This window comes from Apteryx mantelli, chromosome 15, assembly GCF_036417845.1.
Source record: "Apteryx mantelli isolate bAptMan1 chromosome 15, bAptMan1.hap1, whole genome shotgun sequence".
Lineage (NCBI taxonomy): Eukaryota > Metazoa > Chordata > Aves > Apterygiformes > Apterygidae > Apteryx > Apteryx mantelli.
Window position 1 is genome coordinate 12,067,563 of NC_089992.1, and position 26,883 is coordinate 12,094,445.

General features: G+C 40.0%; 1 protein-coding gene across 2 annotated transcripts in view; it reads right to left on the reverse strand.

Annotated features, from left to right (window-relative positions):
- Positions 1-26,883, reverse strand: part of PDE8A (phosphodiesterase 8A) — a 136,273-nt gene that overhangs the window by 26,315 nt on the left and 83,075 nt on the right. For both annotated transcript variants that reach the window (XM_067305929.1, XM_067305930.1), the window contains exons 2-8: positions 13,575-13,631; positions 10,882-11,072; positions 9,624-9,680; positions 7,414-7,471; positions 5,853-5,941; positions 5,540-5,618; positions 3,925-4,062 (exon numbers count right to left, since the gene is read on the reverse strand). In XM_067305929.1, the coding sequence (XP_067162030.1) occupies positions 3,925-4,062; positions 5,540-5,618; positions 5,853-5,941; positions 7,414-7,471; positions 9,624-9,680; positions 10,882-11,072; positions 13,575-13,631 (669 nt within the window). The remainder of the gene's footprint in view (positions 1-3,924; positions 4,063-5,539; positions 5,619-5,852; positions 5,942-7,413; positions 7,472-9,623; positions 9,681-10,881; positions 11,073-13,574; positions 13,632-26,883) is intronic.

Consider the following 26,883-nt stretch of genomic DNA (forward strand, 5'->3'; position numbering starts at 1 on the left):
GCCAGTCTCTGCAACCTGACTGCTGACAAGAGTTACAGTCTTGCCTACCCAGATCTCTATCCCTAGAATAGTTGTTGGTGTGTTTTTTAAATGGCTGCAGATTTTGATCTGGTCCTCTAATAAGTACCAAATGATTAATAATTAATTGATTCCATATTGCATATACACTTAATGCAAAGTTTAACCAAGTAAATTGTTGTCTTTCAGTTGAGTTTGACAAACTTTGGATCAGATTTTTTAAACATATGTAAAAATAACTTCACGAGGCACATGATACAGATATATCTGTGTTAGACTGACAGATCTCACAGTCAGCCAGGCACAAGCACAGGTACAGAGAGAACAGTTTTGCATTTATTCTAATGGAGACAGCAAATAAAGACTGCAGCCCACAGAGAGCTGCATGGTGACAGGCTGTGCAGAAAAAAATCTGAAAGGCTTTTCCAAGGATCTGTCAGAGGAAAGAACTGTGCATAACAAATTCAGAAACAGACATAGCATCTTCTCCTGTGAGCTGCATGAGGAATATAAATGAGGACAAAGCAAACAACAAAAAATTCAATGGTCTCATAATTAAAAGTATGCATATCAATAGTTTCCTGACAACCAGGATGAGGCAGAGATGAGCAATCGATCTCTACACCCAGGTAATAAACCCAGAATATGCACACGGGGATGAAGTCATAAGGCAGCGACTGGATAATTCCAGCACTGAAGGTGCATCCTGTTCAAGACAGGCTGGAGTTATTCACTAGGGTGTTCTTCATAGTCAACAGAGGGATTTTTCAACTTGTGAATTTCTAAAACCCGTGAAACTGTGGCAGGAAATATGTGAGGAAGAAGGTCAGCAGAATTCTGCAAAAGAGGAGGTCCAAGCCAAACTCCTGCTGGTATATAAAGTTCTCACAGGGACATTACTTATACATATTTTAAGAACACCATATGCTCTCTCACAGAGCCTCTGTTAGAAATCCAACAGAGACGAGCTACCTCTCAAGACATGTCTTCAGTCAAGCTCATTTTTATGACTACATTACAGCCACACAAATATAGTGCTCAGGCACTTCTGCATGACCTGGTGTGCTAGGATCAAATGCAGACTAAGAACCATAGACAGACAGCAAAAAACCCCTTCCAGCCTTTATACAGCATCCTCAAAATTAACATTGAGGCTTAAGGCTTCATTCAGCAGGCCGTGGTGTGCATCTACCCACTGAAATGATTCATTCGTGCACAGTAAGTAACACCCCAGTTCAACCTTCCTTTTAAATTTGGGGTGTCTTGCACAAGACAGCAAAGTTCAGCAAGCTACTTGCAGAAAACAGAACAAATGAAAATAAATAGAAAATGTCAGGAAAACCATCTCACAGAAAGTAACTTTGAGTCTAGGAAGGAATTGCCACAGACCTTTATCACAGAGCTTGATCACTCTCCCACTCCCTCTATAAAGATATCTATCTCACAAATAGTTCCCAAGGAGTGAAAGGAATCATGTGTCTTGTCTGATTTATCGATAGCTATCTGTCTCACTTTAGAAGAAGTGAAACTGTGATGAAGAGCTTTGTGTCAAGCTGCAGAGATCAGAGGCAGCAAGAACTCGAGCCAGAGAGAAACACAATGGCATAGTTCATCTTAATGGATGTGATTTGAATCATGAAACAAATGCATGAAGAAAGTACAACCTGTTTCTTAACTCCTCACGTACGGATTGGTGAAAATGCCTTTCAGTAATTCTGGCTTCTTGCAAATTTTAGCCAGCTATCGTAACAAAAAGTGAACTTCCAGAGATTTTTCTTTTGCCAAAAGAAAGAACATTCTGAGCCAAGAATCACTATGCACCACACAATTAGTAATTTTGGTGTATAATGTCTGTCAACTCTTGTTTGCATGTTTGTCAGCACAAGAAGGGAAATACTGCAAGAGTTCATCTTCCTAAAAAATCCACTTCAAGAATAGATGCAGACTTTCCAAAGATCAGTTTTATTAAAAATCAGAAAATCCTGCTTTCCATTATTTTTGTTATTTGTCATGTTCGTTCAAACCAGAAAAGCCAAAATCAGAGGAGAATATCATAGAAGACAACTGGCTTTTTTGGTATGTTATAACCTACTGTAACCAATACATAGATGATTTCTAATGGGAGGCAGTCTTTTACATTCAGGACATCAAGAAATCACAAGTGTGAAAACAACACACAGACCAAGTCAGAATCATCCAGACTCAAGTTAGGCACCTCAGAAAATGCTGTAACATCTTGACACAAATCATCTCAAACCAAAGCACCTTCAAAGGGCTGGGGTATTTCAAAGGTTACTCCACACAATAAAACCGGACCTGCAAATACTTCCTTGTAAGAATTTCATTTGTAATTCATTTTTCTATTAATATGTAAATATGAGGCTACACAGATTGCATACTATAAAATGTTCCAATGGGAAATAAAAAAACCACATGCAAATAGAACTATCCACTTAAAACAGTTCAAGCTGTTCCAGACAGACAGGTTTTAAGAAGTAATACTTCATTAGCCTTCACAGTTGGAAGTCCTAGAGCCAGGAGTAAAATATGGTGCAAGGGAAGTGATGGATTAGGGTTAATTTCTATCATTCATAGACTAAAACACTTTTTTGTTATTAAAGACATTTTTATCAGCACACTAAAATACTAAATATTTGATCACTTCATATCTTGAGAATTGATGTTGTGGTTTCAAAGTCTGACATGTGTAATGTATTTGAATTATAACTTAAATACTCCATCATAACATCAGCTTTGTATTATACACATTTACGGAAATAAACTTTCAGTCAGGCAACAGAAGTGTGAAGCATCATAACCCAAGTTCTTGTACATGGCTTGGATCTCTTCCAAAAGGCCAATACACGTGCAAGCGCTTGACACATTCATGTTGAAATGCACACACAATCTGCACCCAGACGGAGAGCAGCTTATCAAATAATACTCACTTGTGTGAGTACCTTGATTTTACACAGCATGACTCATCACAACTTTGCATCGCTGCTTTTGCATCACTGCCTGGATACGCCGAGCGCCATGATTCATCTGAGCATCTCCCTGCACTGTGTCAATAACATGGTGCTTCCCAGCAGACAGTCAGTATGACCCAATTAGCCATCCTGACTCAGGTCTGAGCACAGGTCTGACGCATCTGCAAACACACCAATTCCCAAATCTCTTTGTGCTACCTCCACGATCTGTCTTCCTATAGGGGTACGATGACACATACGTTTGGTCACATCAGAAGCATTTACACTTTGTTGTCAAGATGCAAATGAAAGCTCCTAGATGCAACCTCACACTGGTGCCACAACAGCACTTCCAAAGGAACATCACAGAGCTACCAGGCAAGCGGTGGTGCCTCTGTAATGATCTCCCTTGAAGCCAGCTGCACCTTCTCATGCACTTTCTTGGTGCAACAAACGTTTCTAATGGAAATCAATTAGAGAGCTCCCATGCCATTAGAAAGTAAAAGATGCTGGCAGCGGACGCTGCCTATCACACTCAAGTGATGTTGCAAATGTCTCTTCTGGTGCTTTTACATTCTGAACTTGCAAATCAGCTTCCACATTTCATGCTGAAATATTTCAATGTGATTTGTTTCTCATTTGCATCTCATTGGATATATCGTGTTTTCCCATTTTTCCTTAATATTCCCACACCTTTTGCTACACACAGCGTATGTGATAAAGAAACACTTATTTTCATGAAACACACAGTTTTTCCAAGCAACTGAAGAGGAAGGAACCCTTAGAAACAAGCATTTTCGACTTCCTCTTCTCGTTTGCGTAAGAAAGATGCACATGCTACACACCTGTGAAGCCAGAAGTTGTGTCATGTGCCATCCTTGGACAACAATAACTTTTAAAGGTAGCAAATTATAAGTGAGAGAATACTATTACTCACCTTTCCTATCTTTATGCAGGAATTAATAGTATCTAGGAAATCAGCTTTTTTTTCATTTATAGGCACTTCTGTTAATTCCTTTCCTATTAATTCACCTATTTGATAGCCCATCACCGTTTCAAAAGCTGGATTGACGTACTGTGAAATAAAAATAAAAAACATTCAACAGAATACTTCAAGTACAACAGAATTCCTATCTGATAAACCTAGAGATCTGTTTCCCAATCTGAGCTAAATCTCTGTATGTATTGCTCCTAAAAGAGATGCCTAAGTGATTTTTCTTTGTGAAGCAAAACAGAAATGTCCATGCTAGGAGGTAGTAGTCCTGCAGCAAGTCTGTGAATGTGAGCAAAGAGAGGGAAATTATGGAAAGAGCTGAGTATTACATACCCACAGAGTTATGACAGACAACATAAACTCCTGAGAAATGAGCTCTTTCACTTCTCAGACCTACAAACCTCAAACTTACCTCTGTGTTCCTAATAATCACAATTTAGATGGGGGGATTCCATAGGAATATTAGCCTTAACCATTGATAAATTCTTTGCCTTCCTGCACATAAGGGCCAATCACCACCATTTCCCTGTTCAGGCAAAGCTCAGCCAAACAGACTGGAAGAAGTGGAATGTTGCATTTCACTGCAATTCTGTGTCTCTTGGCCAACAAAGCTGAAGGCTGGTCCCTATATCCTACACCTTAATGACCCTCTCACTAGCTGAGTTACAGACAGGGGTCCCATAATAACATCTGAATGCCTCAACTTGTAATGTTTCAATGTGACAGAAATGAAAAGGGTGCCACTGGATGCTCTCCGCTCCTAAAGTTTCCCCTCTACCCTATGAAGGAAGAAAGCCCTGCCTGCCAGAGCTCTAAGACTCTTCCACACCTTGGTTCTGTTCTGGAGCTACCTGTGGAGGGGCAAAATTTGATCTGAAAAAATATAGTTTCAAACAACTTCAGGACAAGTTACGTTATTTTTTAAAAAGGGATGTAGAAGGCACAACCTTCAATGAAATTGCCACTGTCAAGATAAAGTCACTCCTCTCAGTCTTTGCAGCTAGGGATGGAACTAGCTCCCTAATAAAGATGATGTTTTTCAGGACTGAAAATGTAAACACAGTTTATTCTTCCTTTTTAAAGAAATTTTTAAAAGAGGATGACATGCAAAAACAGTTGGCCCAAGAATCGTGATGAATCAAACAGTATTAGATTAATGCAAAAACTGTGTTCTACCTTTATTTAAATAAAGCACCAATTTGATTTAGTTCTCAAGAGCATCAAATGAGCATATACTATTTTTGGAAAAGAATGCATGCAAGCCAATGGCTGCATTCATTCGTGTTATAAAAGAATAATTACAAAAATTAAAAACAAGGGGGTAAATTCTTGTTGTTTCAGAGAAAACGTTCTCCTTTAAATTTGACTTGGTTTATGCAAGATATTTTAAATGGAGGAAATTCTACTCTGCACCTAAATTCATTCCAATCTCTTTAGAACCATTAGGTTAGGTTCAATTCTTGTACCATAAGAAAGAGTAAGTGTAATTGTGGATGAAATAAAATACAGTCAGCCCGCAGAGCAATTTTCTCTACTTATAAAAATAACTGGAACAAACCTGTATTACATGGTCTTCACTTGTGATCTCAATGGCTTCTTGACTCTTCTCTAATGCTGTAAATAATGAATTACAAGCCCTGTAGACAAAAAAAAAAAAAAAGACATCTGATCAGATTTAATCCACATAATTCTTACTGTATATGATAACAAGTTATTGTAACTCCATTCTGAATACAGATGTATTTTAACATTTAATATATTTCTTTAGCTAACTGAGATTTTATAATTAACTAGTGTACAGTAAAATAAATATTATTTTAAGCATGTGGCTGAATTGGCATTTTTGTTGTTGATGTTTTTGGTAAAATTACCTCAGTTTGAATTGTGCCCGCACCTCTCCAAATTCCAGCTGAATCAACTCATTGTAACAGGCCATTATGTTAGAATTTTCTACATATCTCTGCAAATAAAAGGTTAGAGATATTTCATTAACGCACATTTCTGTACACAGGGGTATGAGGCTGTTTTCTTTTGCTTGTTAGATAACCAAAAAGTAGTAGATATGCCAAAAATGAACATGTTGTAATGTAAGCAGTTTGAGAAGGTTATTTGCTGGGACTAGTAAAAGTCTTCAAGATACTGCATTTTGAAAAACTGACGTAAAAGAAGGCATAGCAATGAGGTACAACTAATCTGTTGAGTCTGTGCAACTGTCAGCGTGATCAAGATATAATACTACTTTGAATGAAGTTACATGCTTTCATGTTACTTATTTAAAATAACAATTAAAAGTTATATTTGTCTCAAGTCATCAAATCTGAGATTATTGCTAGTACTCCGAGCTGTACAGATGGAAGAAGGCAAAGCTTCCTGACAAATATATTTGCCATGGGACCCGGTTATTCATTCTGGGCCTTGTATAAGAAGCTCAGCAGCACTGACTTCAATATTTTCTCAGACATTTTTTTGAAACATCTAATTTTTACTAGGAATCAGCCCGCATGTTAAATCTTTGTTCATGCTACACTGCCAAGGACATTGGCAGTTTGGAGGGGGGTGACTATCAAAGGTAAGCTGTCACATCAAGACTGCTAAATAGAATTGTCTATGCTTTGTCATTCATCCCATCTCCAAGGCTCTTAAGTAACTTGACATAGATTCTGAATTATTTAGTTATGTGCCCACTGAAATGACTCTTTACATATAAGTACAGTTATTTTCAGGCTTTAGCATTTCCTGTATGAGGACCTTACTACAAATAAGCAAATGGGTACAAACAGACTGTGATGGGATAGCAAACAATCTGGTGAGTGTGCACCAAAACACTCTGACTCGCACTGTAAATCATGCACATTTTTTTTCTGTTGTCAGCTTAATGCATGAGGAACCCACTTAACTGACGCACTAATAAAGCACCTTTCCTGCTTAATTGGAATAGTTGCCAAGGAACAGACTCAATGTAACACTTTGCAGGTGACTCCAAACAATAGATAACAGCACTTGACAATGTCTGAAGCCTGTTTACAGATGTGAATTGCATTTGATAGAAGAGATTTCCCACAGCACATTCTGTTGTTCATTGCAAGCTACTCTTTGGCTCTGCTACCCTAACTATTCAATCTTGCTACTGTCTCCTATCTCTTTTTAAAGCAGAGACTTAATGCATCATATACTTCTTTTGAAATAAACGTATAATGTAGAAATGTCTGAATACCATTTCTTATATTGCTGAGAATCTCCACCTTCTTAGTCAGCGTTACTCTTTCTACTGGTGTAGAAAATTGGGAAATAGGTAACAATGAGCAGCATAAACAAGAGGATAAACGGATTCGATTACTGACACAAATGATCACTGACAACCAAACTTCTGAGTTTCTTGCCTGACACTTCTGGAATATCAGAGCAATCTAGTGGATTACAAAACATACATACCCTTGTGAAGCCAGCAGAGATCAGGGGCAATATTGATGACTCTTCGCGATCACCATGCCTTTTAAAGACGGATGATAAAGTTATTTTATAATCAGTTCAGACTCAATTTCACAAGTCACTGACATGCCTGTACCCAGGATGCATACTAAAGGCTCATATGGCTAGATCCTTTCAGGATCAGAGCAAAGAAATACACCACATAATATTTCTACTATGGATATAAAATATATTTTTTGTGATTTTTAAAAACTTACATTTTTGCATAGATTAAGTCAATATTTTTCTCTTTGCAAGTAATCAGCTTCTTGCATCACAAAAAAGTAATGTTTGAAGAAAACAAATTAATTAGCTAGACTGCTGGACTATTCTTTCATTTTCTATACTGGATTCTTTCTTGTTTATGTTGTCCCTAGTTAAAGATGCACTTCAAAGTCTACACGATCAAAGTTTTAAGAAGTGACTTGTTATCTGAGTGTACCAGATCTTAGGTGGGCAACTCAAGATGCCTGAATGAGGATGGATTTTCTAGTGTTGACTACCCAGTGCTTTCTACTATGCCACTTCGTGATGACATTCTCTAAAACAAGGCACCTGAATCATTTTGACAAACTTGGCTATTCTAACTGTTAAAAGACAATCCAACATATGTGAATGTACGGATGGAACCTGGAAGCAAGGTTGTTATATTAAATTTCTGTAAATAAGCAGATGGAAACTGGTCAAGTTTAGCAGATGGCACAATAGCTTTTATTTACAATTTAATTTTCAAATCTTACGACACCTCTTGTTTTTGTTTTCCAGGCAATTGTTTCTCACGCATTAAGAGACCAATGCCTAGTCAAGCACAAGGTTTGCCCAAGATCAAGCAGAGAGACAAGGGCAGCTGTCAGAAAAGTACCCCGTTCCTCATGCCAACTATCTGGTAATGCTGCCTCCTAGAAGTACAGAGGACACAGAGGATACCGTAGGGGGAAAAAAAGCCCCAACAAACTGAACAGCAGGAAACGAAGGAAGATAATCCCCACAGAGAAGAACCTCCATATGCTATTGCCTGAATGTTCAGCTTTTCCACAAACATGCTTCTTGCAGCCAGAAGGGAAATGTGTGAAAGCTCTCTCTCTGTGAAATCCCGAATGGGAACTGGAAAATGCCTGTGCGGAGCACTTGGGAACTTGATGCAATCAGCAGTCTAACCTCCCACCTGTTCTTTCCATACTTGACCTCACCTAATTTACCTAATAACACAATAAATGTCCATTATGGTTTTAAGGTAAACTAGCTAATACATGTTAGCCATCTTAAAATAGCTACTGTGGTCCTCTTGTCTTTTGTATTACTTTGATGAGAGGCAATTCTGGCTGTGGAAGTAACTGTTACCATAGTCATAAGACTTGCTGACATAAAAACAGTAAAGATTATATTCACAATGGAATTTCTTGAAATGTTTAATTAGGGTCTTCAGTATGCTACAGATGGTGGTGGGAAACAGGATTTTTAATGGGAAATTTTAACACCTCAGAATTGGTATTCAAAATAAATGTTTTCTGAGAAACAGAAATTTTGAAAACTGTCCTTTGAGGAAATTATTTTGAATTATTTTATTTCATTTCAAATTAACTTTAATGTATTTTTATTACTTTTGTATTATTTTATGATGTAAAGGTTACGTTTTCAGTGGGAGGAAGAAGAAGAAAAACATACGCACTGCTCTACTGACATGTCGTAATACAGTCTATTTTACTTTATTTTTAAAACCTCTAAGGTCAGATGCTACTTAATACTGATCAAATTGTACTATATTCTTTTGTAAATCAACAGATCTGTTTGTGCTCAGATGAATCAGATCGAAAGACAAACCCAGAAAGGTTCAAAGAGTTATTTCCATGAATACCAAAATATAAATCTATGAGGTAGTTCCACAGGACAGAACGTGGTGTTGTGGAGGTTGTTTGAATCATGCTCTTAAAACCTCTAGTGATGAGTAGGAAAAAAGAAAAAAAAGCAGTGTGACTTATTTGGTAAAAAAAAGAAATCAAAAATCCTGTCCCTGTCCTGTGGCCAAGGAGGTTGAAAATCTGTATGGTATAAACATATTATCACCAGCACAGTAAGACGGTCTAATATAAAATTTCTAATGTAGTATTTGCTTTTACAGTGATATGATTTGCATTTTGTTGATCACATGTGCAAATAAAGATATGAATACTTACCTTCGAACCACACCAATAATGACTGTATTTTCTGATGGTTTAGTTGTTCTGATAGACCTTTAAATAAAAAGCAAGATCATTTAGCATTTTTTTAAGTTCACATTTCAGCAAACATGACTTTACAGAATCTTCATACCATATCTTTTTTTAAAAAATCTTTTTTAAATACTTTATTTTAATACAAAACAAAAATCAAATCCCAAGCCCGCTGGATCACTAAGAGAGGAGAATGAATTTAGCAATGTCTGAGACTTAATGGAAAAAAAGGACAGAGAGGGCGAATATTAATCTAAACCTCAATTACGCTCAGTGGGGGAATAGCAAAAATTCCCCCCTCTGCAATGGCACGAAGCTTGTACTGATACTGCATGAGCGGCAACGGACTCATTTGAAGGACTTGGCCTCACTCAGTTAACAAGCATTTTACTTCATTCTGGGACACTGTGGTAAAAATGTAACAAGGGGAACACTGCTATCTAGTCCTTGCCTGACAAAGATCTTATCTTATTCCTTTATTTTAACAAGGAGAAAAGCCTTTGTCCCAGTGCCCTGAACCCACCAGTCACCCACAGCACATAATCCGCCCCCGCCGCCCCCACCCCACAGCCTGCTATTTAGTCTAGACACATTCCCAAGGGGTATTTCACTTGGAAAGGCATGGAAACAAGGCTCCGCTCCCTGTCAACTCTCTGTGGAGAGACACAAAAAGAAAAATCCTTTCCCCCTTTTTCATACTTTACAGCAATTCTGGAGGTATTTTTGGAGTCAGTTTGCAACTTTGCTCTTCATAGCAGATTTCCGAATGTTGTAGATACGGAAGCATGCACACAAAACATTGCCTAGTTGAATCCAGAGTTATTCAACAGCAAGTGACATGTCTAAAATTTCAGAATGCAAATGGCTAATGAAGGGAACGTATTCATGAAATTGCTTGGGGGCACGTGTGATCTTTGCAGTTAATTAGATGTGTAAACATGGAACCAGGTATTTGAAAAAAAATTATGGCAACAAATTTGTATGCTGTGGTTCAACAGCACCCTAGATACAGCCTCAAACATCCTAGCACCCAAACAAAAATGTTGCAGCCATCAGAGGTAAAGCACTGAGATGACATTAATTGATGCTGCCAGTGGACGTTTGTCCAAAAAATATCAGCATTTGATAGATTTTATAGAAAGGGTCATATAAAAGCAACAGACCTTTCATGATGTGTTAACTATATAATTATGCTTATTAATTACACTGAAATGGTGCTTACCTGCATAATGCTTCTGCATCAAAGTATCTGGAATGTCTATGGTCAATAATGATTATTTCATGGTGTTTATCCAGAAAACATTCTAGTGCAGATTCAGGTGTCCTGGCGATATTACACCGAAATCCAGCTTTCTCACATGCCCAACAGAACCCGTTACTCTGGTTATCTTCTTTGGCAAACACTAAAAGTACCTGGTTCAAGGCAGAAAGTGAATCATTACAAACAAGTTTTATTTATATAGCAGATTCTATGATTTTGCCTGTTCTTAACATTTTTGTGAAAACCACTTCCAAGGTTTAACTCACAGTTTTTAACAGACTTGCTTTCTACAGACTATTGCTTTTTATAATTGTCTCTATACAGAGGTGTTTCAAGTGGATAAAATATTCTGCCTGAGCCATTTATACCCAAAGGGGATGAACAACTTCGGGAAGTAGATCTCTCTTCATTAGCTACTGAGAGCGCTCAGGCAATCAGTTAAGACTAGATGTCTACATTTCAGACAGTGTGTAAAAAATAACAGTAAGTCTATGTTTCTTCATTGAAATTGTCTACCACACAACCCTTTTATTTGGCTTTTATTCCTCCCGCCAGGATCCTGTTCCAGCAAAGCACCCTGCATTACTCACCAAAGCATGGTTAACCTCATGCGAATTAATATTTAATGGTGCTTCAATGGCACAATGAAAAGTGTCCCTTCCTTTTCATCTCATCCTGGTTCCCCCAAATGCCACAAAAAGCCCATTCCCTGAGGCTTCTGGGGGAGAAGACAGGCTGGACAAGATGAACTCATGCAAGAATGAAAACACAATCAGTCTCTCTGTATATGGAGCATGTCCCCATGTGACTCCTATGCAAAGCTTGCCATGGGATTTATATCACAGAAGGTGATTGCTATTGTTAAAATACAGACCTGGAAGTCAGGAGATCTGCGACCCAGTATTTGCTCTGCTATAACTTGCTCTGTAATTGCTAGCAACATAAATCTCTCTGAGTCTTTTTAAAATCAGCACAATGCCTACATATGCACAAAAATATGATAAGTCCCAATTCTTTCTGAAACACGTTTCAAATTTTAGGATAGAACGTGCTACGGAAGTAAGGATAAACGTAAAGTCTGCCAGGGAAGACTTCCACTGATGTGGTCATGCTTTGGATCAGGGTAATATTTTATGGAAGAAAATTTCTTTTGCCTGAAAGAATACACAGAATGGCAGAATATAGATCTATGTTAATGCTGTTTTTGTGGATGAGTCAGTATATGCAGCCTTTTGGGAAAGACGGATAATTAAATCAGCATTTGGCATATTGTCTCAGGACACCAAACTTTCAGTAATTTAATCATACCACACTTAGATATATATTTTGGTCAGACAATAATGCAGAGCATGTGTAACTCACACCACATCCCACGGCCGTTTATCTTCTGGGTAATTTTAGGAATGTCAGTGCTGGTTACACTTTGGACCAGGTTGGTGGAATGTCTACCAGTAAATCTTAACGTTTCCATGTAGTGCATATTTCTGTAAGAATGAAGGACTTTGTACTCATTTAGTTCAGATTCCTTTTATAGCAACCTGCTAAACTGTTTGCAAAAACATGTCATAGTTTGGGCTATATTTAGTGAAGTTAATTTATAACACTCTTAGGAGTGGAAGAATGGTTTTCAGCAATAGCACAGGAGAACAGTCAGCAGATCTGAGCTGGATGATCAACTTTGGCACAAATGTGATGTTACCTAACTACTACTTCCCTCAGGCCTGCCAGCTGAGGCTTAATCAGTAGAATTTTAGAGCAGCCCATGACTAGAAAAAAGCAGTATCATCATTAATAATGATAAAAGAGGCAGAAATATTCAAGAAATATTTCCAGTTTATATTTGGAGAAAAGTTGGATGAGGCTATCTTAAGACACAATGTTTGATGGTAATACTGTCTATTCTGACAATAGTTCAGGAGGATGTTGAATTGCAGTTCCTCAAGACAGACATTTTCAAATCAGCAGGACCAGATAACTTTCACCCAAGAGTTTCACTCAAGAGGGGAATTAGTGACTCAGAAACATCTTGGACTAAGGGTTCAGTATTGCTTGGGATACAGGAGAGCTTTCAGAGGCTGTTCAAGGCAGTTATGTGTATTCAAACCTGACACCTATCCCAGACAAAATAAGGGGACAGCTGGCATAAGGCCTTTATTAATAAAGAGATAAAGGAGCTATTATCACCAATTTTGAATATCATCACAAAAGTTATTGTGAACTTGGCAAAGTATACTTTTTTTATTCATTGTTGACTGGCATTAATTCATCCCAATAACACTGATGTAATAGACTTTGACAGGACATTTGCCTTGGTATCATATGGGATTCTGATTAAAAAATGACTACCTGTATGGTACAAAACATGGATGGCACACATTAAATTGATTACAAGCTAACTGATAGCAGAAAGAGCAGTAGATAGCTCTATTTTTATCAGTTGAGAGATGTTTGGAGGACAGCCTTAGGCAGGATTTTTAGGACAGGATACCACCTAGAATGCTGTGATAAAATCTGTTCAGTGCACATGTATCACTTAACAAAAATGTTCTATGAAGATCTCTTTTTTACAAAAAATTTAAGTCACAATTTTTTTAAGTTAACTTCTGTGTTGTTTTAGAAATTAAGACTTCAGTTTAAACTGTGAAATGTATTACCTGAAGCTGATCTTGATGAAGTCTCATAGGGCCAAACTGCACATCCGTTACTGGTGCCTAGAAAAAATAAAAAGGGATGTTACTAAAACATATACACACCTAGGGAAGAGAAAAATTAGCTACGTTAGAGATGACATTTCTTATTTACCACTGGCTCACGGATACATTGTTATCATTATGAGGCTGCTTCTTCATGAAGGTCTTGTTCAGCTTTTGGAAATTTATATTCAAAGCAGAGTTAACACAGTTACAAAGCAACATGCTACTCTCCAAGTCTTTTTTTATTGTTACTTTAAACATAAAATAATGGATTAGTCATGAACGTTTGGTAGACAGATCATTATTTTTCTGTATCCTCTGTATTACTTCAGCTGTTCTGCAAAACATGGAAGTGTTTAAAAAATGCTTTCTTTTAAACAGCAAAAAAACATTTAATCCACAGGAGAAAGGCAAAAATACATAACTCTGCTTTTAGAATTTCACATGTAACAGGTGCCTGAGAGTGATAAAAAACCACACAAATTTAATTTCTCCAAGGCTGCTGTGTTGCATCCCTCCCTTCCCTTCCCTCCCCTTCAGCCACACAGTGAAGGTTTCAGAACTTCAAATATTTGCACTTGACGCGCATGTGTTCAGCATGCAACTTTGCTTTGAAAACCCCTGTAAAAATGCTGTCGTGTACGTCACACTTTCTGCGTGCCAGTGATTTCCACATTAGATTCTGTTCAAACAACACAGGCAAACAGTTTAGCTTAGGATCCAAGCTCTGAGCTGGGATCTTTCCTTCCCATGTGTCGCTTCAACCAGCGGAGCTCAATGATCAGAAGTGCTGCTATCGCAACTGGCTCTTTGAGACGGTTAATCATTAGCGACCAGTGGCTGCAGTGCAAGCTTGACTATGAATGACTCTTCAAGGGGTTTGGGACAGACGTCCCAAAATCCATAAATATGAAGGGAGACTCTAATGGGATTTTGTAGGTTAGATCCCTGGGAAATTCCCACTAGGCAAGTATCTGCACTTTTATGTGCTTCAAGAGTTTTTAATTGCTTTTATTTCAGAAATGAAAGCTAGAAATCAAGAATAGCAATGCTGGTGATTCAAAAAGTAAAACAGAGTCTAGCCAATGGTCCTTAGCTGCATAGACTCTTCAAAGGTATCTGGAGTAAAAAAGCAGAAGAAAATTATTTTTGGTAATGCAGTAAGTAGAAGACATCTCTGGATTCATACGCACAGGGAAAAGATCTATGGAGCACAAAGGTAGCATTTTTACATTGTTGTTTTTCAAAGTAAAACCACATTTGAAGACCGGATTTATTCCTTTGCAGTCTAGAATTTTTCCAATAAGCAATTTAAAAGAACCGTCAGCACATCCCACATGCCACAGAAAAATCTTTCAAAATTACACGCTCTATTGTTTCTATGACCTTATTGCTCCATCGCTCAGCCCTCAAAGTTCCTCATGTGTGATTTTATTTATTTATCAACTTGAAAATCATCAGTGTAGCTTTAAATGAACAAGAAACATGAGTCAAGGAAAAATGCCAACATTACGCCTGCAAAACAACCGAGGAATGGGTGTTTGCCTATGTGATTTAAGGGGGCCTCTGACAGCTGACGTTAAAATGACATGGAGGGCTTTCAGATTTACTCTCCCAGTCAATTCTGGATTGGATTGGCTTAGTTTAAACACTTGCCAGTCAATTTTTCTAATTTTAAGACTGAAAATCTTTCTTCAATAGGAAAAATCAAGCTGCTTTATTCTGCCTTTTGGCTCATCATCCAGCTATAAAACATCTGCACTAGAAAACAGCAGATATTTTCACTGATGATGCACGGGGCCGAACCCAGCTCTTTTCACCACAACGTTACTGGTTTTGCACCACTAACAGTAGTAACTACTAGATCCAAATAGTAAGATTTCAGCAGAAGTGCCTGAAGGATATAGAGGGAGCATATCCATTGAGTAAGAGATGCCATTTTTACAGTCACTTCCCTGACCATAACCACAATTTCAAATTAAATTTTGAAATATTTGGTTTGTGCGCTCCAGCTGCCAGCATAAAGCAGCAGGCGTTTTCAGATTCACCAGGAGACGGGCCTCAGCTGTAAGATTCAGACCCAGAGCTGAATTTCACTGTAGTCTGGGGATATCTAAACCTAGTGTATCGGTCCTAGTCTAATGGTAGCAATAATGAGATAAACACGGCATTGCCAGTTACTGCTTTTCAGATGCTTTTTTCTTTAAAAAGTTTGTGAATGAATACTCATCAAAGTATTAAAAGGCTGGTGATTTGACCCAACACAGATCTGAGCATCTCTCACTCCCAGAGGCCCAGCCCCACTGAGACCACTCATCATTCAGCCGCGTTGAACCCCAAAAGATACAGTTTGAGCCAGGCACTGTCACGTGTAGCCTTGACTAGGCTAACACCATGTTTCATCATACTTTTGAAGCACACATACATACAGCCAAATCCGGCTCAGGCTGAACACAAAACCTAGCTCCATGAAAGTAAGAGGCCTCCTCACTGCAATAAGACAATTAAGATTTGTTCTCCAGAGAGTTCACAGACTCTGGAAAACACTTTTATGCCAGCAACCCGTGGCCATTTCTGCACTGAAAATGTCTGTGTACGCACCATTTAAGCTTAAGTTCCAAGCACTGCCCAAATGAGATAAACTGTCTTGTTACATGTTAACTCGCTATTCTGAGTAGAATAAAAACCCTATTCTGCATCTCAGCTGGAAAATTTTGGTGTTAATTCTTAATCCTGGTGAAATCTGTTCAAATAACTTGATTAATCATTTCAACTTTATATATGCAGCTGGTAGCACTGAGAAATAACATGCTGATTAAGTCCTGTGTCAAAAATCACGTCACTGTCAAGGCTTCAGCAAGGATTAGCAGAAACTCTTGACTATCAGTGAACTAAATGAGCTTTAAAAATATCTCTAATGCTACAAGATTATAATAAAAGCAAACCCAGCCAAAGTTCACACATAGAATACCCGCACAAATACATCTTTATTCACCCGCACATTTTGCTACTTCTTCCTTGAAGAATTTTCCTACTTGAAGAGACGTGCACTTTTTCAGATTGACAGGCATGACTTATACATGTGTCAGCCTCGCCAGGCACACACAGTCCTGTAAGAAAGCATACAAGAAAGCAGGGGCAGAGCCAGGTGTAGGTTCTTGGAACTGACCGTGACTGAGCCAAGTTTCCTGCCCAAGAGGCACGGTGCAAACTGCAGGAGTACCTAGAGCATGTGTGCATGCAGCAACCGCCAGGTCCAGGACACCCTGACTACCCTGATTACAAAAGCACGTTTTTTAAAACTCTTTCCTCTGCCTCAGAGGGCAGCATATTGCTTGGGGCCAGGGACTGAATCCGACAGGGTAAGGAGGGTCCTGCTGCAGACCGGAGAGCTTTGAGAGCGTGGCCTGGTCTCACCGCAGCCCCACATTCGCTCCATCCCAAGGACAGAGGTTGGCACTAGGGCTCATGGTCACAAAAACATATAAATACTAGAATAGACTATCACAGTAATTAATTCTCAACCTTTTGAGAATGCAATCCCTTTTGGGCTCATGTGTGCTAGTGCAACCTCCACTCCAGCTGCAGCTCAGTTCCTCTGGATTTGGGGAGCGAGAGATGATGTGTGAAGCAGGCTGCAGGCAAGGAACCCCCAGGTAGCTTTAACTGCAGCTCGGTTACTCCAGCATCAAGTGTTTAAACCCTCTGCTTAGAGAGACAGCAGATAACCAACTCCAGGCTGCTTTAAAAGCTTACACACAGCAACTGCAGCCATTTTACATTCTCTGAACCCACTGAACCACGGCTGCCTAGAATTGCTTTTTCTAAAACTTCACCTTTCACATTTGAACAGCATCTTTTCTGTCCTGTCAAACCAGGCCTGGCCCTGGCACAAGGTGAGATCCCTCTCAAGGCAACAGGATTAGCCACATACATGATATCTGTCAAGGTGGAAGTCCTTCTATTGACTGCTGTGTCCAGCTTAGCACAACGCTTGCTCTAAATGATCTGCATGCTGTAGCCGCTAAATTGCAAACACTGAAATTGCTGATAGAAATACTTCATGTTTCTAACGTCTGGAGATAAGTGAATGTTTGGTAAATAAAAACAACTGAAATAAGCTTAAAACAGGCAGACCCAAACAACTGTGACTGATCTGATTAAAGTACAACCAACTCAATGTTGACCTGATATAACCTGGTAAAGTACTTCTCACTGTGAGTCATTCTTCACATCTTACCAGAACAGAATATACAGGAATGGTCTGTTCATGGCTGCTGCCTTTTTTCCTCCTTCAGCGAGAAAAACCTTAAACGAGTTTGCCCAGCAAATAAATGTAGTAAGGAATAAAGGGTGGAAATGAAGCCAGTCTGATCCACACACTCACTGTAGTGATGAACTGCTCGGTCGGAGTGCGGGACACATCAAAAGAGCCTGCATCCCACAGGTTTCCTGTTTGCTGGAGTTCTCATATCTTGGCTTGCTCCAAAATGCTTCTCTTACCAGTACTAATTGGAGAGGAGAGCAAACCTCCGAAAAGGGCAGAGTCAGCCCCCCCACCCCAAAGCCTTCAACTATTAACTACCATGCAGGGCTCCTGCCAGTGAGAGGCAAACACATTCCGTCTTGAGGCTGATTTTCTTAAATCACTTATTTTATGACGTTTCTGCGGGACATTTTAGGCAGAGCCCTGCACAGCCCACAGTACGGCTCGGGAGAGCCAGGGCCACTGCGGGACAGCCCCCTTGCGCCAGCGCCCCGGGGAGCAGGAGTGGGAGCGCTCTGCTCAAATCCTCCTCCACCATCCATGCCTGCTCCGTCGCTTCCTTTCTGCCGCCGATGGGGCTGTGCAGATGGCAGCAGTGACTCTCGTCTGTGCACGCGATCGCCGTGCAAAGCCCTGGCCTGCTGCTCCTGTCCCTCCCCGAAGGGCAGCTGGGAGGATTTCTGCTCCTGCTGCTTTTCTCTCCTTTGCCAGGTTAGAGCTTGCAGGAGGAGATGTGGCAGCCCATTTCCCCTGCAACTGATTTGAGCAAAGAAGCGACATAAGCTTTTACCGAATGGATTACAGATGGCCACTGCTGCTGTACGGCCACTATCTGCTTTTTGAAAGCAGACAAGGAGAAGGATATTTCTGTTAATAGTTTAACACTAAGTAACTGCCTGTTCAAAGACAGACTTCAAGCTGAAGGTTTTGACTCATTATTACGTGACACAGATAACTACGACGACTAGACACACGGCTTTATCACGGGTCTTAATGGACTCCTGCCAGCAACATTCATCATTTTACTCAGATCAATATTTTATCACACCATAATAATGTGTTTTATTTAGTTTTGAAATATATACTTCAGTTCTGTACATATACTAGTTGCACAACATAAACCAGCAAAAGTAAGAGTTGACTCATTACAGAAGAATGTAGAGTTTCAATCAAGATAGGCTAGGAACATAAGGAGCGTTGAAGTAATCTGAATTTTGATTATTCTAAGAAAAAGAGAGAGATGAATTTTACAAAGGAAAAAAGGAAAAAATGCCCTTTTTCTTAACCTGCTGTTTTAAGTGCAGATTTATCACCCCAGAGAATGAAAGCTCACATGGACTCTCAGATTGTAGACTGTACCTTGAACTTTCACTGATCAAGGATCTATTAATGGCAGAAATTTGAATTCCAGATGATAATACCCTTTCTCAAAAACCTCAGCCAAGAACACCTGGATGCTTAAAGCTAGGAAATAACCCACTGGATCTCAGCTGGCATGACAAAGTCACGGATCCACTCCACGCAGTCATATCAGCATACGGCTTCTACCTAACAAAAAGGGGCTTTGTAACCTGATGTGGCTAACATTTCTGGGCAAGAACATCTCCATGTTTAGGATCAGCTATAGGTTTTGACTATTCACATTTTTCTTTCACTTTTTGAAATATATGAATACTAATACAATCCATGGTCATTTACTTATTTCTTTTTCAGTGGAAATCTACCTAAGTAGAGAATTTAAGACTTAGTTTCCTATTTTCCAAGCATATTCTGCTAAATACTTAACACCCATGTTTGAATGTGCATTGCTGTCCTTAACAGTGTCGTTTTGTTACAATACATAACATCGGTGGAAGTTACACACAACGCTGGCTGAGCAGATCTTAACACAAACCACAAGAGTTTATTAGCATAAATTGAATTTTATAGTCCATGGGCTGAATTCTGACCTAGTCAGCAACAATGAAAATTCAGAGTAATTCCACTGAATACAAAGAAAATATGCTGGATTTATTCCAGTGTAAATGAAGTGGGAGTCTGGCCCCATGCAGTTATTCCTTTGGCTGTTTGGAGGTCACAACATGTAGAAGAAAGAGTAAGAGGGAACAAAGCGTCCAAGGTTATCTGCCTTTGCTCAACAGATTCAAGGACGAAGGTAAGCAGAGCTCTTAAAGACCCTAAACTGTAAGCAGTCAGTTTATTCTTTGCAGAAATCTGGAGAGAGAGTTCAAAAGGCTGCTAAAATTTACCCAAACTGCTGTTCAGCCTAGATGAAACCTGTTAATTCCAGCCTTCGATATTTTTTCCTATTTTTGTTTCATAAAAGGTGTAGACAAATGTCAGTCTCGATAATTTACATAACGTAGCATTCTGACTCAGTACAATTTGCTTTGATAAAATCTAGCATTTACATTAATTTAAATTTGGTTCACACTGGTGCATCTCTGTCAACAAAACAATGCAGATTTAGACCTACATTTCAAGGTCTGAAAATCACCTGAGGTTCTGTTCCAATATCTTTTTTATTTAATCTATTTTCTGTTTTAAATTAATTCCTGTAAGATTTATCTGTGATGCTACCATTTAATGACACAACAGGCAATGTACGCAATGCAAGGGGGTTATATACACTCTGTTTTCTTAATCCATTTCTTAAGTTTTAGTAACAGTGGTGAACCAGTTTTATATAAATTAGCTCTTGAGAGCCAAACTCTGGCCTCTCATTCACATCACTAGTAACACAGAATTTGGGTAGCTTGCAGTTCTGTCAGATGAAAAACTTTACTGAACGTAATGAGATGCCAAACCTCTAGAGTTAGGCTGTTGACTGTATCAGCTGTTCGAGCCACCCTTATAGTCCTGAGCCCCTGACCACATTATCCAACCTTTTTTCTCCTCTTCCACTTGTCTGTCTAGAGGAAAGTTTCAGGTTAACCCAAGTTCTCAGTAAGTTAATCAGAAGATTAGACAAAACTGAGACTTGTACTGTTTCGCTGGTATATCAGGACAAATAACTAAACATTGCGACTATTCTCATTTTATCAGTAGATAGTGCCAGCAAGGTCCTACTGACTTTACTGGGAACCCACCGTAGAGATCTGAAACATGGATTTGATCCTAACCAGTCTCAAAGGCCTACCAAAAAAACCAGGTATCTACTTAAAAAAATCAGTATTGCCAACTCTCAGTGATTTCTGGAAAGCACTGGGATTTTGGCTGTTGCTGGAGCTGATCTTGTCGCAAAAGAAGGCGGCTCCAGCTTCACGGTGAAACCCAGCTCTGCCTGGGAGAAGTGGGGTTGAGGAAGACCCTTCTGATTTTTGGTTCTGTGTTCTGCTTCCCTGCAGCCTACGTATGCCAACCATTATTATATAAGTTTGTTTGTTTGTTTGCTTGTATTCTGGACCTAATTCCCCACTGCATTTCTTCAGTGTTATTCCACTGCAATAAGTAAAGTTAAATCAGAACAGCGCTGGAGTAATACTGTTATGAAATCAGGCTCCCTGCCTTCTAGCGCACTTTATACACAACTGAGAACTCTCATTTTGTCTCTTTTATAAATTCTCCCTTTAATTGTTATAGAAAATTTCTGTTATCATGCTGCAAGCATGGTGTTAATAGAAGTGAATCACTCCGTTTTTGTTGGGAAAAATTAACGATGCTGTCCCAAAGTGACTTTTATTATTATTTGTGATGTGGTAAGACCCGGGTGGCCTCTGGCCCAGACCAGTGGCCCACTGTGGTAAACTGCGTTTGATTACAGCACAAAAAGGCAGTCAGCAATCTCTACCATTGTTAAAGGTCAGAACTTTAACACAGATCATGCTAATAATTTGGGGGATTTTTTTAGTTCTTGGTAGGATATTTCAGTAATAAACTAAATATCACTATCACTGAGCATGCCTACAGAACCCTTATTGCACAGATCTCAGAGCTCACAGAGGTAAAATATTATTGCCGTTTCCATTTTTGCAGACAGAGAAACTGAGGCACCAGGAGAGATGGATGGTCCCAGCTCCCCGGAAGAGCCCGAGCCCACGGTGCCCCCTTGCCTGGCCCTGCATCTCCCACCTTCCCCAGTCGACGGAGAGCAGTAGGCACAGCTAATACTGGCACCATCTGACAATGCTCGATATCTGCAAAGCGCCCGTGGATTTCTGACATTGAAGCTGATATTTTCTGATAATTCAAACACAATTCAGATTATGACTGTAACCACAGTATTATGTGTTTCTGAGCCAAGCAGGTGTAACTCTAGCAAAGCGACTATGCAAATCTGACACCAAGATTCCTTACTCTTAATGGACCATATACTGAAAAGGGACTGAATAAATTGCAGACAAGCCAGAAAAAGAAAGTCATCTACCAATTAATCCACACTGACTTTTTCTATCCAAGGAGAATGATGTTGAATGGAAAACAGTCTTCTCACAACACAAGGTATTCAAATCTAGCATGCTGTATTGGCTGCAACATCTACCTGTCCCAGAGATCCTTTCTGGATCTATATCCTACACGCTGCTATGCACGAGTACATTGGGCTTGAAATTTAATCTATTTGTCTGTTTACATTAAACTATAAAAAATGTGAATTGTTTGCTCCTTAACAACCCTGGAGATGTGAATACCCTTAAAACAGGTCTGTGCCCCATGGTCATCATTTTGTCAGATACTTTTATAACCAGTCAGCACTGAGTTTAAAATGCTCTAAACCATCACAGTCTTAAAACTGGAGTTTGTTCACTGGGGTCTTCATTCAGGCTTCTCCTTTTCTGACTGAAAAATTTTTCACCTTTGGCCCAAACTTCTCCATAGAGGCCACATAGGCACAAATCTTCTTCTGGAGGCTGTGAGCTTTCCCCCCTCTGGAATGCTCACTAAACTATAGCCAAATATTTCTGTGTGGTAAGGCCATGCTGTAAAGCATTTGTAGTTATATCCTGCGCTAAAGAGAAAAACAGCAGCTTAAATGATCTGGCTTGTATTTTAGAAGAAATCTTTAAACCCTATAATAATGGTTTTCTATACATAGGTTGCAGAAATAGCTGCCTTTATCAATGCAAAAACAGCAGTAAGAACATTTGCAGTTCTTCAAAGTCAAACGCAGTTTTTCCGGGTACGATATCTTTTTGGAGAGCCCAGCTCAAGGGCAAAGGGAATAGAATGCACAACATGCGAAAAATGAATTGCTTGAGATGAAAAAAAGAGGACTTTTTAAAGGTGTTGGGACCTAATTCTGTGTTTTATTTGTGTTGACAAAATTCAGGTCTCAGCTGGAATGCTCTGTACATCAGAGAGAAAATGCCCTCCAAAGCCAGGCGTCCTCAGTGCTTTGGTGATACTTGCAAATAAGGGTTGTAACTGCCTTTGCCAAGTTACCTTCTGGGCAGCCGGACAGGATGCACACGTGGATATTGCATCTTGCTCACTTTCCGAGGCTGTGCCAGCCTACTCCAGTAAGCCAGCCTGCGCGGTTCTACCCTTTGCAACCAGGAGCAGCCACGCTGGATCTCACAAAACCCTCCCAAGGCAGCCGCATGAAAGAGGTGCGCAGAAATTCCCAGAGGCCTCGGAGGCCCGTTTGCTCTCCTCTTTACTCCTGACAGAGCCTGCCTATCCCGCTGGCTGCCCAAGCTCTGGGAACCTGCTAACTCCTTATGCCACGGGGTTGACATGACCAAGAAGTGTCAGCGTGCTACCCTCTCTCCAGCTGCTGGCACAAATCACTTAGGCCCAAAGGTAAGGACTAGCAGAGAAGACAGAGAAGAAACTGGTCTTTAAGTCTTGCAAGTGATCGGCCAAGAAACATTTAAAACCAGAGCACTAAATATATGTTGTCATTGCAAACAAATAAATCCAGCACCGGTTTTACCAACTTCTCTATCTCACCGAAAAAGAACGTTTTGCTCACATACTACTGCCCCAGGTGTATTAATTTTGCAGTCAGATTGAGACCTGGCTCTCCCTCCCCCATGTTTGCAGGCTTCTCAGCACAAATAGCGCATTCTTCAGGCCCAGAGGGAAACGCTTGCCGCCTGCATTTTAACAGTTGAGCTGCGCTGCACTCTGGGAGATTTAAATATGGCACAGTAGTTCTATTGTCTGATATTATTAAAACTGCTTGCTCTCTTGTAATTCTGCAGAAGCCAGAAGATCCTGGAGTACGGCAATAACCTCTAATCTGTTTCGTATTTGTCAACAAGTTCTCTTTCTAGTGGATATCACTTGTTAGTTTTATTTTGGAGATGACTACAGATGCATCGGGATGCAAGAGATCGCCATCACTGTCATTATGTGCTTGATTCCTGCCTTTACGCGTATGAATTTCTGTGGCATTTTTCATTAAAGCACCTGGACTTGAAGAGGCTCAGCTGACTACAAGGAAATTCCCGTCCATCAGGAAGACTTCCCATTACTGTTGCTTTATGTCAAACAAACTTTTCATGCCTTCATCTATCAACACTGCATTGCCACAAACAGACCAAGCAAAGCAAGAAAGTGCAGCACAAAAATAGCATGAACCAGCCAGTGGATCTGCTAAGCTTTCTAGCAGATCTTCTTTATTTTGTCTTAAAGCTTCCACTGGTTAAGGAACAAATGTACTTTTTTATTGTCATTAACATCCTATTGCTCACCTTGACAGCAGTGGGAGCCATCATGCATCCTTGGCATATTTAAAGACGGAGCAAAAGCACTTTACAAGCAGAACACTGATAAAATCACATGGGCCGCAAGCCGAGAGCACAAACTGCCTCCCGAGAACCTGCACACTCCCAGCGATGCAACCTAGGAAATTTTATGAGAAAATCTGTGTATAAATTTCCTCATGAAAAGGCACCACCTAAAGTTTTGAATTGTGGGAAAGGATAGTTCAGGCTCCTTCACCGACCATAATAATTTTTTCTATCTGCTGCTATCCACTGTCAGAAAGCTGCAACTTTGGGAGCAGAATACATTTTCCAAACAGTGTCAAATGTCCCCAGCAAACTGTTGTCTGATCAGGCAGGCAGGCAGCAAGTTTAAGATTACTCCTCCTGACTGAGAATTGTACACATGCTTGTGTGATTACTAGTTTATCTCACACGTCTCCAGCCTTGGCATATGCGGGTGCTCTGGAAGCACCAGCTGATTATAGGTTCCTCTGACACTAGGTGGTGAGAGCACAGAGCTGCCTCCTCTCTCTTCCTTCCCCTGTCCTCCCAGCTGCCTGCCGTGCGAAACACCCTCGCACCGCCTCCTCGGGCATGCTGGCAACCCGCTGGACACCGCTGGCACGTGGCTCTGGTTCACAGGTGTGCTCTGCCCACCCGAGCACGCATAAACACCCTTGCGCTCTGGGCTGCCCCGGAGCGGCTCTAAAAGACAGCAGAGACGCAGCCCCCAAGACATGGATGTCACAGACAGGATAAGTGCAAGGTCAGTGGGACAGAGACCAACAGCGAAAGAGAAATGTTAAATGGTGATAACAAATATTTCAGCATTTTTCTTTATTGGACCCATGTTTCCCAAGCTAAATGTAAGTGTCTATTGATATTTGAGAAAAGCAAAAGGAGTGGTTCTTGGCACTCAACCCTTTTCTAAGAAGAGATCTCATCTGCATTAAATGGAAGAAGACTTGAGATTGCAGGCATATTCAAGACCTCTTTTAAATAAAATACAAGCAAATTCACAGTAGTGCGTCCTTTTTTGACTCGAAGATTTAGTGCTAATTTGGTTTGTTCACACGAATGATCAATCCAACAGGGGAACTCTGGGTTTTGTCAAAAGGACAAAAACAGACGAACAGATTGAAGACGGCTGGCGGTCCCTTCTTCCTTTTGACTGCTAGCAACTCACTCACTAGCTGAGGGGATGAGTGAGCAGCTTCCTCTAATACAGACGCCTCTTCATTTCTGAGGACCTACAGGGGAGTTTGAAACTTGACACGGGTCTTGTACTTGAGTCTAGCTCAGTACTACGCAGTGCTTCTGCCAGCCCACAGGACTCATTAAATATTACACGCTCAGTAGATGGGATTGCTCTTTTTTTCTTAAGTACAGTAGAACCTTTTTACAGTTATGCCAATCCCCCCACACTTTGCATGTCTTTACTAAAGTGGGTTTTTCATTATAATCAGAATTGCAATTAGGCAGAATTTGATGCCACAAAACAGCTTCTCATTCTAGTTCTCTTGTAAACAGAATTTCTCTCTATCTGGATTTGTGGTAGGCACACTCCATTTTATTTAAATTTAGCTGAAAACAGTCTGATGAAAAATCTTTAACTATATTCTTACTTTCGATACAAAACAATCACTGCAGGTTCTGCCTACGAGTAACATTTCTGTTACAAAAGAATTGCTAGATTTTCGAAAAAAGACACTGCTGGTATAAAATGTGTTATTATGGAGCATGCTTTCTCTCTAGAAATGCCTAAGTGGCCAATATGTTACCATCTTCTAGTAAAGTTTCACAGGACTAAGGCTGTGGCAACTGAGGTCTCAGCAGAGCAGTGTCCCACTAGGCAGCTCCTTCTTCATAAACAACCGGTCGACAAGGAAACTCCTCCAGCACTCTGCCATTAGCGCTGCTAACTGAGAAACAAATTCAGCTGGGTATCAAACATACACTCAGGGTGAAATCCTGCCCGCGGTGAAGTTCATTGACTTCAGTACAGTGTGGATATACCCCCTCCAGGTATAATGTTTGTATTTCCCAAGCAATTCAAGCCATAATTGTGCAAATAATAATCTATAGATGTTGAATAGCCTCATATAAATCTCTATTTAATCTGGAGACTTCCAGGAAAGAGAGGCATTATCTGGAGATACCTGCATCAGATACTTCTACCAGCTCATGATGACAGTGAGACTTTCACAGAGAGTCTGGCTGCAGTTAGACTTTGAAGGGAAGATCAGCAGCATGCGGGAAGGAGAACGCAGGGCAAGAAGAGAAGATGCAGAAACACTGAATAAATCCAGAATGTAAACACAAGCATTCACTGTACGGCCAGCCTGCAAACATA